This window comes from Condylura cristata, unplaced genomic scaffold (genome assembly GCF_000260355.1).
Source record: "Condylura cristata isolate star-nosed mole 26May11 unplaced genomic scaffold, ConCri1.0 scaffold00001, whole genome shotgun sequence".
Lineage (NCBI taxonomy): Eukaryota > Metazoa > Chordata > Mammalia > Eulipotyphla > Talpidae > Condylura > Condylura cristata.
This window is the reverse complement of record NW_004567102.1, coordinates 27,921,049-27,935,616: the sequence shown is the minus strand read 5'-3', so window position 1 is coordinate 27,935,616 and position 14,568 is coordinate 27,921,049. Positions and strand designations below refer to the sequence as shown.

At 35.7% G+C, this 14,568-nt stretch overlaps 1 protein-coding gene across 15 annotated transcripts in view; it reads right to left on the bottom strand.

Annotated features, from left to right (window-relative positions):
• Window positions 1-493: 493 nt before the first annotated feature.
• The window catches only part of RIMS1 (regulating synaptic membrane exocytosis 1), a 418,725-nt gene continuing 404,650 nt past the window's right edge, over window positions 494-14,568 (bottom strand). For all 15 annotated transcript variants that reach the window (XM_012721799.1, XM_012721804.1, XM_012721818.1 and 12 more), the window contains 5 exons: window positions 8,051-8,189; window positions 5,981-6,093; window positions 4,750-4,851; window positions 4,068-4,207; window positions 494-2,762 (listed from right to left, as the gene is read on the bottom strand). In XM_012721799.1, coding sequence (XP_012577253.1) covers window positions 2,544-2,762; window positions 4,068-4,207; window positions 4,750-4,851; window positions 5,981-6,093; window positions 8,051-8,189 — 713 coding nt within the window. In that variant the 3' untranslated portion in view covers window positions 494-2,543. The remainder of the gene's footprint in view (window positions 2,763-4,067; window positions 4,208-4,749; window positions 4,852-5,980; window positions 6,094-8,050; window positions 8,190-14,568) is intronic.

Below are 14,568 nucleotides of genomic sequence, written 5' to 3'. Positions count from 1 at the left end.
TATATGGCTTGTTTGTTAAGTTTGGCCTACTCTAAGGCAAGTTTCAACAAATAGTCAGGGGTTTGGAAGGAACAGATGGGAAGAGGAATGTGAGGCTTTGGTGAGAGACGCAGGAATTAATATTTTGATATGTCACACTTTGAAATGATTTCGCAATTGGACAGTAGAGTTGTCTCCTTTATTAGCACACTCAAACAGCAGCAGAAAAACCACCTTCCATTTGATTCTTACTGAGATTTATTGTTTTTAATAATGCCACTTTTCAGAAGTATAGTCATGTGCTCACTTAGACAGGCTGACAAAGTGAAAACTTGTATGTGATGCAATATACCCTTTCGGTCATAGATTAAGACATATATAGTGCAGTGACAAGTCAAGTCAAATGCCCGCAGCAGACAAGTCCCAGCCTCCCCTCCCCACAATCAGCTCCCATTTCGCACCACAGGACCCACAATGGATATCTGGCAAACATAGAACACAGATGGCTACTGACTGACATGAAAAGTAAATTTTATTAAACATGTTTACATACATGAGTTGGAAGTTCATTTAAAAGCACAGGGGAGTGTTAAGACAAGTGGTCAAAATAGAAAGATACTACCCAATTATAATTAGTTGATCGTTGGCCACTAAGACAGAACGGAATCTAGTAGAAGTGCACCAATGCTTCAGCTCTTCCTGCTCAGCAAGGCGAGCAGTGGTCAGTCTGTGCCCTACAGAAGGATGGGCAGATAATTCTGGCATGTGTAAATAATAATAAATAATTCACTTGGTGCAGGCAGTATGTCTATGGATTAAAACCTAGTGTGTGCACAGTGTCTACGTGTGACAGCCCCACAGGAGGGATCTACACCAAAATATTTATTAGAAGGAATTTGGTCCATACTACATCACGTTTTCCAGAGGGTAAAAAATAAAGTCCATCTATAGACATTTCACCCCAGACTCACAGACTGAGTCTAGCTAAACCTGCAAAATGTCTATAACAAAAATGGATGGCTTAGATTTCTTGGTTATTTCAGTATAATAATTAACGAGCAAACTGTACAAGTACATGCAACATACAAGCTGGCCTATGTGGAACTAACATACATTATTAAATAACCTTTTGTTTCTTTTCTTTTTCAATTTTATTTATTTTTTTTTTACAAAACGTGCATGCAGCTTTGAACAGTTCCCAGTCATGCTGCTCTATTTGTGTAATCACAAAAGTTGAATGATTCATAAAAGGAGAGAGGACATATTGATGCACCTGCAGAGTCTGCAGGTTGGAGCACTTTTACAGGATGTCACAAGGGAAATTCAAGGCCAAGAAAAAAACCAAATGAAGAAAATGCAAATTGAAATTTGATTTTATGCCCCCCTCCCAAAAAAGTAAGGTACTTTGCATTAAAAAAATCAAGCTTTGTGCTTGCATCAGTCTCAAAGAAATGTAACTAAAATTTGATAAAAACATTAGTCTAGTGCAGAATATTTCAACTGGAATTCCCAGTGGAATATTGAACAGCTCATACCATGCTCTTTCCAGGGCAATGGGTGTGTCTACACTGAGACATGGCTGAGAAGCCTGGGCATAGCTGAAAGTGTCTTAGGCTCAAATCCATTTCTAGTCACCATTTTGGGAAGTCAAAAGTATGGTTTATACACATGAGCATATACTTTTTTTGGGATATCAGGAAGAAAAGATTGCAAGGAGTGCTTCCAAAGAACAATTACGCGGTTAGTTTTAGTTCCCAGCATTAGTTGCAGATTGATTTCTTTAAAAGTCTTCCATGCAAAACAATGGAAAACATAAATGAAGTTTCTAGAATGTGAACAGATATGCTCTTCATTAAAAAAAGTAATTCTATGATTGTTTTGGAATTTAATTTTTTGTCTTCTGGGTTTCCACACATAAGACTTTGAAGAATTATAACATGAAAGCCAGTGGAACCCTTCAGTGGCCTCATCCTGTCCAGCTGAACACTTAGGGAAGATGCTACAGAGACTGCTTCAGCCCTTTTTTGGTGCTTTTGGAAAAAGAAAGGAAGGGTCTCTGTAAGCATCATGAGGCCTGTCATGTCACAGCCCATAACAAGTGGGGATGACAAATCCAGTGAAAACCAAAACACAACAGAAGACTTCAGAACCAAAACCCAACAAACAACACACACATAAACAAAATAAAGAACAAAACTCAAACATCAGGGAAATAACACTGTTTGTGGTTCGTGCAGAAATGTGTAAAACACAACTTTTCACAGAGTGAGAGCTTCCAGTTTGTTCAATTTGGGGTGTGTGGATCTGAAGTTTCCTCTTTTTCTACTTGTTAGAAGCATCAGTGACTCTCACTAGCACATCAATTCTTAACTGATTTGATAGATTGCCTTGTTCTGTCATATGAAGCCAGGTTTTAAACAACAATTGGGACATAGTATTGAAAAACTACTACAGGCAAAACACAAGTTGATTGTCTCCAACAATGCTTTTGATCATGAAATATCTGGTTCAGATTATTATCCTGAATGGTAGAGTTTTATTGGAATGACTCTGATATGAGTTCACTATGATCGAATGCAGGGAGGACCAGTTGAACTTTCCAGAGATGATTGGGAAGCCCGGCGGGTTAGGGGTGTGAGTGTGGGGTCCACCAGTGAAGATGGTGGGAACAATTTGTACCATCCGATTACCATACTTGACAGATCAAGTTCTTCTAACAAGATTTGAGCCACACCCATAAAGCATTTATGGTCCATTCTACCATAGTCGCCCCAGACAATCACCTGCAGAGACAGAAATGCAATACAACTTGATCTTGCTCTTTCACATTTGAAGAGTTGTGAGCAACTATTCTGTAAAGGCTGACCCATCAATGAGGGAAAGGAAAGGAATATAACTAACACCATGGAGAAGGACTGGGTAAGAAGATACTAACATCAAAGGGCCCAAAGAGACACCATGGTAGTTTTTAGATTTGATGTAATGCAACCAATTATTCCTTTTTCAATGAGGGGTATAATCTACATGAATTAAGCTTAACAGATAAATATGTATTTGTTTAGATATACATAGTCAATACTTTCTTTAGTATTTAGTATTAAATAGCCAATGCTATTTAATAAGTAATGTGCATAGAGATAAAAAAAATAAAATTTGCACAAGTCAGAAAGGTAAAATAAGCCAACTCAATCTATAAAGGAGAATGTATATGATAGAGTATATATAAAGAAGGTTATTCATTAAATTTATTCTATATTAACATGAAAGTGAAAGTGTAGGTTAAAAAATAAGTTGACACTTTCTGAGGCTTTGATCAGATGATTAATAGGTCAGTGAGCTCACCAACAAAGACCACAATCTGGGTCAACTCCTGTTAATGTAGTACAAATGTTCCATTATACTTATTTCTAGTTCTATTTCCAATCCTTAGTCATCTACTGTAAAGGTTCTTGATTGACTTCATTCACCTGTCTTATACAGACAAGGGTGGTAGATCCTCTCTTTCCAATTACTGAAAATTTTCCAAATCACCTAATTTCTGTGATCCTCAGACATAATCTTTAAAATGAAAACAATGGTATCTATGGCATATATTCTACCACACAATGTGGTCAGCATCGAACAGTGCATCTGACATGCAACCAGTACTCCACATTTACTGGACCCTGCCTGCTTTTCCTTTCTTTTCTTCCTCTTTGTATTTCATGTCCAGAATAGAGATGAATGCTCAATAAAGAATTACTAGCATCATTTGACTATATATGTCTGTCTGTCTACCTACCTACTACCATCTAGAATCTACTGAGAAGAGAGTAGGAATGGGAAACTGAACAAAAGAAGGAGAGGATGAAGAGGAAGAAGAAAAGAACAGAGAGAGAAAATAAAATTTGGTTTCCCCTAGAACCAACAGATATTTTAACATGATACATTATTTGTTCTACAAATTAATCATCTGATTTCTTTTCTACTTGGGATATATACTATGTTTTTCTTTACTGAATTTTATTGCCTTCATGCTTTCCTGCCTTTCCCTATGTTCATGCCAAAAATGCAGATCTTACAATGTAAAAAGTCAAGCTCTTACTGACCTGAAGAACTTTACCCTGTGGACTTTCGTCAAAAACCAGGGACTGCTGATATAAAGGATCAAGGGTTTTTCTTGCAATCCTTGTCTTCTTCTTGGCTATACAGGCCCCATTTTCCAAAAGATATACTTTGACATATGGAGCTGAACAAAGGTAACATTAACATTGAAGAAGTCAGTCCTTTAAGTTAAACTGATTTTATTAGAGAATCAGAAAACGTGTTTAAAGTTTCTCTGTTACCATTTAAATCACTGGAAATTTCTAGCACTCCATACATTCTATTTCTTAAAATCATAGTATCAATACATTACCATCATGTTCCTCATTTCATGTAAAGATTCATAAAGCCATAAAAAGGCTTTGACTTACTTGGGTATGGCTGAGATTTCAATTCAGCTTTATATTTTCAAGCTTAAAGTTTTTTCCCCCTTGTGAACAGAACCAATTATTTTTCTTACATTTGTAAATGTACACAACTAAGAAATAATTGTAACTAGATTTTTCTTAATATAAAATACTTCATAATACTGTTTGACTGAATAAACTTGCAAGGAAAAATCAGATCCATTCTGATATAGTCAAAAAACATGGAAAACACAGCATATAAAATTTAAATACAGCAAAGTTTTGAGGTGTTTGCTTATGCAATGCTCTCTTGTACAAGCTCAGTAACACCATTCCTTACCGGGTGTAGATTTGGAACCAGGTTTTTGTGTGAGGCTTCGTGCTCTAATAACTTCAACTTCTAATTGGCCCTTTTTATCTTCCATTCCAATTTGTATATCACCTGCAAGCAAATGTCAAGAAAAAGATAAATATTCACAGAAATTTGTGAATAAAAAAAAAGTCCTGTAACAGATTCAGAATTATGATCTAATGTGAGCTCTGACCACACTTTCCTTTCCCATCTCCAAATAAGGTTTAAGAATGTTTCTCTTTTGTAATTCATCTTATGAGAGTACACATTAGTTTGCAAATCACTTAAAATGACAATGCCAAAGTATCTAAATGATTTTAATAAGAATGTTTATGCTCTATGTCATCTAGTTATGTAAGACTTCTTAAACACTACATTCAATCTCTCTCACTGTCTTCCCCAACCAAATACTTGACATTTTCTGTTATTTCATCCTTTCAATATTAATATTCATATTATTATAATTATGTAACAATTAGTGAAATGAATATTATTCTCATTTTTTTGCACAGCTCTTCTTTTTTACTAAATCTAATTTGTGTCTTTTTTTAAAAAAAAGATTTATTCATACAGAACTGGGGTACAAGACAGAGGTGCAGGGGCAGTGAGAGGCTTCACCAGAGACAGAGTGGGGAGCAAAACAGGCAGATTAATGACTGCTAAGGGGAGCAGCGGGCATGTCAGGAGAGGTCTACCACACCATGTCGGTCACCTCCAGAGCCAGGGATTGAACTTGTACTGAAGCGACTGTGGCCAGCTTGCAGTGCTACGTGGAAAACACTGCACCACCAGGGGAGGCCCAATTCATTTCTTTTAAAGAAACATATATTTTCACAATTGAATATAAAACATTATTTTTGTAAGTTGTGAAGTAGGGAGATAATTTTATTAAGATTTTTCACATAGTTGAACATTTGTACCTACATTCTTTATTGAATAGTCAACCTATTTTCCTCCTTGTGAAATAATACTTTACCCTATATTTGAATGTATTGTTGACTCTCTTGACAGGGTTTTCTGATAATTCAAAGATTCATAATTAACTTTATTCATTTTGAGGACTATTTCAAGCTAGAAAAATTAATTAGAAATTAAAATAGTCACTTGAAACCAGCAGCAAGCTAGCTAAAATATATTCTCACTTGTATTACTATTATGCTGCTTTAAATACCTTGTCAACCTTGAAACATCAATTTTCCTGGGATAAAAAGATTCTTACCCATTGCAGGGGTGGCAAGGGTCTGTCGGCCAACAAGTTGGGCTGGTCCCAGTCCATCAAGAAAATCACTGAATTGACTGTCTGCTCCTAGTCGCACTCCAGGGAATATTAGGCTGTTAGCAAAGGGACCAAACGGAACATTACATCTCCTAATATTCTTTTTACTAATTTCCATCTGATTGTTTTGTTCATGAACCGTAACTAATGCTTAGATAATTAAATAAAAAGGTTGTTCTTTGCATTTCTCTGGGTAAAGCATATGATCCAACGCACTCACTGAGGAAAGGCCTGAACTTTTTCATTTCCGCCAGTGGAAATTATACCTCCTATATCCGCCTATAGCTTTGTAATTGTTATTTAACACTGTATATGACTCAGAGGTCATAGCTCTTCACATACCTGTTCAGGAAAGCTCACACTTCTTCATAAGTAAGTGACCACATGACACCCACCACGACATCAAGGCTTCTATAACCCTTAGGGCTCAGTGATGGATTTTAATATACCAAGTTTTATAGGTACTTTCAAATAGAATCCTCAATAAACAGATCATGTCACTGACATAAAATATAAGATGCAAGTTTTTATATCATGAACTTTACATAAATAATTGTCCATGGATATAAAGTAGCATTAGTGCTAAATTTGAAAAAAATGGTCAATAATATTCTGAATCAATATTATAACTTAACAAAAACTATTTATAAGTGAAAATGGTTAATTTATTCATTTTCAGATGAATTAAATTTCTATTTTTATGAGATTTTAGTTAGTCCAAGAGGAAATAAATTGGTCAGCATGTCTTTTACTATCTAAAATTCATAGCTGGCAGCTTCATTAGAAGCTGTGGCCTTTTTGTGTATCCTGGGTAGCAACAGTCATGCTTGTTACATTATGTGGTTTGTATACTTTTTGTACTTTTCAAGATAAGTCAATTTCCTTTACTTTCAGTGTCCTTTCATACACGTTATTTCCTTACAATCAAGGGATCTAGGGTACACAGATCCTATACACTGACTATGAAAATAAATCTGTGAGAAGTTGGGTGGCTTATCCACAGTGGAGACAAATATTATTTGATTTTGTTAGCTTCCATATTGGAGAATAATGTCTCCAGTATTTCATTTGCACACTGCTTTATTGTATCTTGGTATTTTGTCAGCAAGTTTATCTACATAACTTTCATGACTGCTGATTTCTGTTCTTATCTGGATTTTGCTGGGAGCATGCAGAACAATAATCTGATCAAATAAATGGGCATAGTAGCTTCAGGAATGTGAAAGCTTATGAACACTCAAATGGCACAATTCTGTATTACTTTTGATCAAATAAGAAAATGCTAAAAAAAGAAAAGAAATTATCAAAATTAGATTGGTAAATATAAGATCTGAGTGGGGGTAAACATATAACTATAAAAATTGGTTGATGGTAAATCCTTGAGTAACTCACAACACATTAAAAATCACTTATTTGCAAGGTCTATCACCTCATTAAGCAATCAGTTTTACCAGAGAAATACTCAAACACAGAAAAATACAAGTGCTGTACAGAATCTACACAAAATGGTAAAAAAAAAAAAAAACAAATAAAACAAAACAAATAGTGATATAATTTCCAAAATTAATTTAATTTGCTGCCATGAGAGTGTTAGCCTTTTAAAACTTAGGGCTCAGAACAGATTGAAGAACATGGAAATGGAAATTATTATAGCTCCTCATGTATAAATGTTTAACTGGGATTTTTGGTGGCAAGGTCAGACTGATTTTTCCCTATGAAAGAATCCATTAATGATGGCATATCTACAATAAATTAAAAAAAAAAAAGGGCAATCCTGAGTTTTCCAGATGATGGAAATCAGATTAGGCATGTTATCCTAGCATTTCTTCATCCCTTTGAAAGGTCTCAGCTCACCATGTGCGTACCCTAAAAGATCCCGCTGTGTTCACAGGAGTTGAATAAATAAAACAGAATGATTATCTAAAACAGCTATAAACACAATTGCTTTGCTATTTCATTAAGGCCCACAGGTCTCTGGCCCTAAAGACACACAGGTGTGGGGACACCACTTACTTTCCCTCAGAGCTGTAGCTGTTGATGCTGCCGTCAGTAGACTCCCGACTTGGCTGCCTTACCATCTTCCTCATTTCAGCTGCCATTCCTGTTTCTGTGCTTCTCTGTATGGTACTTTTTAACTTCTTATGGCCCGACTCTGATAGGAGAGAGTTAAAATAACTACTAAGTTATCTTTAGACAGTCTCCCCAGGTACTGATTGACTCTGCAAAGACAGTAGTTAATAAGCATATAATTAAAGTTTTAACAAGGAAGAATGTGTGAATAATCTAGTTAAAACTTTTTGCTGAAAGTGTGCTTTGGCCAAAAAGGGTAGCAGTGGAAAGTGGACACTGTCATAGTTCCCAAGGAACCAGAATGAACACTTATTATAGCTGCTGACTATTATCAGCTTTGATGGAAAAAACAGCATGTGGAAAGATAATGCTGAACAATCTCATAGGTTTTTCTTAAACTGGAATTCTCCAAATGTGAACAGACCTAGAAAGATGGATCACCTTCTTTAAAGGAGAAGATGCACTTGGAATCAAGAATAAAAAATAGCATAGGTTTGCTATTGCCATGGATCAATAATCTTCATAAACAGTAATATCTTACTTAAGGATTTTTACAACACTTTAATAACATACATGATGTCATTTGATAGGGCATATAGGTTACCCATGCAAGTAGAACAGAATTACCAAAATTCCAAGTTTTTACTGCCTTTGCATTACTTCTGACTGGCTATCTGGGAAGTGTCTAGATTTGCATTATGACTTATACACCCTGATCATTTTTCTTGATAAACTCTTAAGAACAACTTTCATGAACCCCTATGACATGCACAAGCCAGAATTTCAGTCATAGTATGAAGATGAAATTCTAACATATTTGTTTATAAGACTGAGCAATCTCAAATTAGACAAGCTATTAAAATTTTAATGTCTACCATGCTTTTTATACCTACATATTCTGTTTGCATTTTTGGGTTTATGTTTTTCATATTATATCACATTAATACCCATTCATAATATATGAACAACGACCCATGTATATAACTATATACATAAATTACATATATCTATTTCTAAATAGACGTGCATAAAACATACATTTTTTTTCAATCTTCATTAAACGTCTGAAATCAGGTACCTAAAAACACTGCTAGATAAGCCACATGGAAGACAACACTTTTTCCGTGTCATTTTGGTCACTGCAAACTTTGGTAAGTTGTCTAATAAATGATGTAATTGATTGTACTACAGAGAGTAATTATTTGTACTATATAGACTCAATATTGAATACTGTCTACATAAGAGCCACAGGGAATTCTTTACAAATAAAGAAACCTAAATGTTACTCCTGTGCTCAAGATCTTTGTGCTTTATCATTAAAATCGTAAGAAAACCCAAAGCTGTCATAATGGCCCATAATATGTCCTATTGCTTGATGCTGGACACCTCTTAGGTCCCACCCCCCACCCCATGCCTCACATGATCACTGCTCTCCAGCCACACTTGCAAGTATGATGCTCAAGGTCTTTTTCCTTACTCTCTGTCCCTTCTGATTTTCTTGTTTCACTCCCTCACTTTATTCAGGTTCTAGCTTTAAAGTTATCAACTAATTTTCTCTAGTCCTTATTACTCTTTAGCTACTTGCTATGCTATATTTTGTTGCACAGCACTGGTTCACATGTCATTAGACTTTTGGTCAGTTGTTTTCCAAATTAGAGTTTAATTTAGAAAGGGAGAGAAATGTAAATTTTCCACTTAGTTATTCCCAATATCTACAACAGTGTTATAAACTTGATAATGGGATTGCATCATAGGTAGGATTGTGGAATTTTCTCTTAACATTTAATGTTACATAATTCAAACACATCTATATTCTTCTCAATGAGAGCATTATTACACTATTTGGTTATGCAGTAACATAACTAAATGTCTTATTAATGAATACCTGGGGTATTTCCAGTTGTGAAAGGAGAGTTTTTATAGGATAAATTTCTGAAGTTAAAATGCTAGATAAAGGGTAGAAATTCATTTAATGCGAATAGCTATCTTTAAGTTGCCTTAGCTATTGTAGTAATTTATACTGCTACCCACTTTCATATGGAGATACCTATTTTCCCACCTAAGGCTTAGGGAGTCTCATTTTTTCCAATTTGGTCCCTGTCTTGCTGACTTGACTTCTCATTGTAGAATCTGCTTACTCACTGAAGGCAAAGACTTCAGTGGACCATTCTCAGTGTTAAGTAGAATCTGCTTACTCACTGAAGGCAAAGACTTCAGTGGACCATTCTCAGTGTCAGTTATATTTTGGTATTCATTTATTATATATTGTACCTCCTTCTTAGATGTAGTTCATGAAGTCACCATGGTTGAGCATCATTTCATCTTGCATATACACTGACTAGATTTCATTGGAGGGGCAGGGACAAAGCATATTGGACCAAGTACACCTTCAAGGTTATTATGACAAGTATTTACCCAAAGCAGCTTGAGACAATAAAGCCTGGGTGGAATATCAAATTATCATTAAAAATAATGAAGGCAGTAGCTAGAAAAATGAGAGCAAACTGTAAACTTAAATGGAGAGGTAATACTGTAAACTAGGGAAGAAACAGTTCAGATTCTCAGCATTAAGGAGATTTAAGTTAGAATACTTTTTCATTCAATTTGTCACCCATCCATCCATTCACCCATCCATCCATCCATCCATCCATCAACAAATGTTTACTGAACACCTACTGTGTGCCAACACTGTTCTTGGTTCATGAGATGCAGTGATGAGTGACACACTTCCTGTTATTATAGAGCTTGTATTTTAGTGTGTATGTATATTCAAGAAAGGCAGTGACTAAACCAACAAATATACAATGTGTTGGTAGTAAGTATGGAAAAAAGTTAGGAAGGATAAGGGGGTTAGACTGTGACATGGATAGAACAACAATATTTTTTAAAAAGAAGTCCGCATTTCATTCAATAACAGCATGAGGTAAGGACAGACGTCATGAAGGAACAGGGAAATCACACCAACGATGGGACTGTGGTCTTCATCCAGGTGATTATAGTGAGAAAAGTGTGAGTAATGGCAGTCAGGAGAGGCCCTTGTCTTGTTTCCCGGTTTCCTCTCCAGTCTTCTCAATGATGATGCTGACTTCTGTCTTTAGAGTAGGCAGATCGCACACCTGGCAGTCCAGGTGATGGTGAGGCTTGGCTGCTAACACCTCATTTTGCTTACATATATTAACAGGCTTCACATGGCTGTCATTCATTAAATATTTGTTTAGTGAATGAAAATTTAAAAAAAATTAAAAATTAATAGTTTTAAGGAAGGGTATATATAAGATATACAGGAGGTCCCTGAATTTTCACAGCAGTTTTGAATCTTAGTAGTTCCCAAAGTACACTCTCATTTTGAAAAACATCAGCTAAGGGTTGATCATTGATGTGTTTTTATACCTACTTGATGTCAATTTGAATCCCACATTTTAAATTTAAAAATTATTGTTTTAGTCCTTCTTGAAATGGCAGACATGGGCTGATATCCTGTCTTATTCTAAGGTCCTGTCTTATTCATAAATATTCAATATAAAGAGCCTAAACATTTTTTTAAAAGTTCAAGTAAAAGTAAAATAAACAGTTCCAACTATAAATTTGTCTTATTTTAATTCATAAGTGATCTCATGTTTTCTGAAATGCAAGACTTGGAACATTATTTTGTTATTTTACAGTTGTGGAAAATATACATTTGGAGAAGTGTAATTCATACAAAAATGCCTGATCAACACGTACAGTGGACCCAGCATTTTTTAGATGTTACTGATACACAACAGCAATGTACACAACAGATAAGAATACTACCCAAACGGAGTGGACATTCTAGTGCTGATAATGACTTGCTTAGTATCACACTAGCAGCTGACAGGATTGGAAACCTGGTTCTGACTCTTGGTTTGTGATCAACACAAAATCTGATCTTATTCATTTTACATATAGAACAATAATGTACTAATGCAGATATTTTCATGTATACAGTATTATATAGGCTTAGAAGTTCTTTTGAAAAACCTAAAAAAGCACATAAATGAAAGCAAAATAAATGCTAGGTATATGAATGCAAACCAGAGACAACTGCAGGAGGAAGCCAGGCTGGGCACAGAGGAGTGAGGGGCACAACAGCCCAGAGCTTGGCTAGTGGAAGTGGGGTGGTAAAATAAATCTGAAGAATTGTGAACTTATTTTCCCAAATTATAGCCAGTGAACCAATGCCACCTCAAAGGAAAATAAATTAAAAAACATATATTGTATTCATATGCAAATGCACAAGCTATTAGTATTTCTCTATACATGTGCTGAAATTATAGCATACATGTTACATGTAGTATTTTCAGATCATGTATCAAAAAACAAAATATTAGAAAATACCATGTGTAGTCAGAATACCGCTTCTGAATTATTTATAACTATTGAAGAAAAACTAATAAAGTCATGAAGTTTACAATCAAATTACAAATTGAAACCTGTGATCTGAATGTCCTAAGTGTTCTTCAAAGAACAGAAGGATTAGAAAACTAGCATATTTTAATGTTCAATATTCACAAACACATGAAACGCTAGTAAGACCCAAAACATGTTATATTTATGTAAGAATTCTTTCAATTTATATTTAGAGACATGTTATTTTTGGAGACATCTCCCCCACCCCCAACTTACTTTTTTCATACATTCTGTAAACACCACTACTCTCCAAGCAGATATAATCTAATAGGTATTGCTTTAAGTGATGGAGCTTTACCAGAACAGGGTCAGCACATACCAGTAAAACATAAATTAACACAGTAACTTTAGATAATGGTTTGAGTATTATGAAAAAATATAAAGCAGAAGAGACTGTCTCAGCACAGGGATACTTACTTCCGGTTACTGGGCAGGAATGACTACATGTGAGAATGTAAAGAAGTAGCCAGACATGCACACAATTGAAGGAAGGGTGATTCAGGTAGAAGAATGAGTATGCGACTCTGATGAGTGTTTACTTGCTGTGGCCTGTTAGCAGCCTGGAAGGTTGAAGTGAGTAGGAGAGAGAGAAGGTGGAGTGGAAGAGTGTGAATAACCTGTGGGGTTGGACCTGATGGGAAACAGCCAGATTTTTCACTGAGTTTGAAGAGAAGACCCAGGACAGGGTTGTGATCTATTTTACATTGTTGAAGGATCGCTCCAGCTATTGTGTGGAGAATGAGTTGGAGGAAGTAGAAATGTAAACAGAGAATTATTGGAAGGTTACTTTCCAATGTAAGAGGAGATAAATAGTGGTTTAGGTCTGTGTAGGAAATCAGAGGGTGGGCTTTGATTCTGTTTTTGAAGTGGGAGAGAGTACTTCCTTATTAACTATATGCATTACTAAAAAAAAAATACTCACTTTCAGGTAGTTAGGATAACTCTTGGAATGCTAGTGGCATTTAACGAAAAGGGGGAGGAACTTGTCATCAGTGGTAAAAGTTATGTGTGCTTTTGGATTTTTGAGGGGTTTCCTGAATGACATTGTGGAGGGTAAAGTGGGAAGTGTGCTAATGAGACAGGGCCACCAAGGCCACGTGGGGCCAGAGACGGGCAGGCAGACAGGTGCACATGCAGACAGGGCGCGTCGGCAAACAATTAAAAGCCACAGCACTAAATTTAGACACAGATAAAAAAGAGTAACCGAAATGAGGCCTGGGATATTTCCATGATTAGAAACTCATGAGAAAGAAACTCAAGATGTTAAGAATTCTACAAAGGATCTTTTAAAGTACAGGTGGATGGAACAGTACAAAATGCAGACGAAAGTGTTTCAAGAACAGAACACATTGATGTATTGATTGCCCTTCAGAATTGAAGTAAGGGAAAGCCATGGAGGTAATGCCGGTGCTTGACTTCAGAAAGGTCGCTGATTTTGAGAAAAGTAACTCCAATGAAGTAGCAGGGTGAGGCCAGTCAGAAGCCAGAGGAGAAATAGGATGCAGAAACAGTCTCTGCGGCTCTTTGAAAGGATTTGCCATCACTCTCGTGAGAGCCGCTGGGGTTGGGGTGGCTGTTTTTGAAGATGTGCAATATCAGTGCGTGTTTCTCTGCATCTCACAATGATTACATGGATGGGCAAACACATTTTTTTGTCTAATATTATTGGTTGGAAAGGTGATAGAATGTCTGATAAATCATCTTCCAGTGACCAATTCATTGGAAGAATTAGTAAAAGAATATCACCAATTGATTTAGCAATTTAGGGCCACATGATTAATGCAATAATGTCCTATTAGCTTACAAAAACTATAGGTAAATACAACCTTTTGATTATTCTGAAAGCAACAACTGGAATCGGTGATAAAATATAAAACTTTTTATAGCGACTGTAACAAAGTTCAGTTATTTAAAAAAAAAACAGTTGTGGGATATTTACTTATTCAACAAATTATTCCTGTGTATTTGACTCAATTCTCTCTCTCTCTCTCTCTCTCTCTCTCTCTCTCTCTCTCTATATATATATATATATA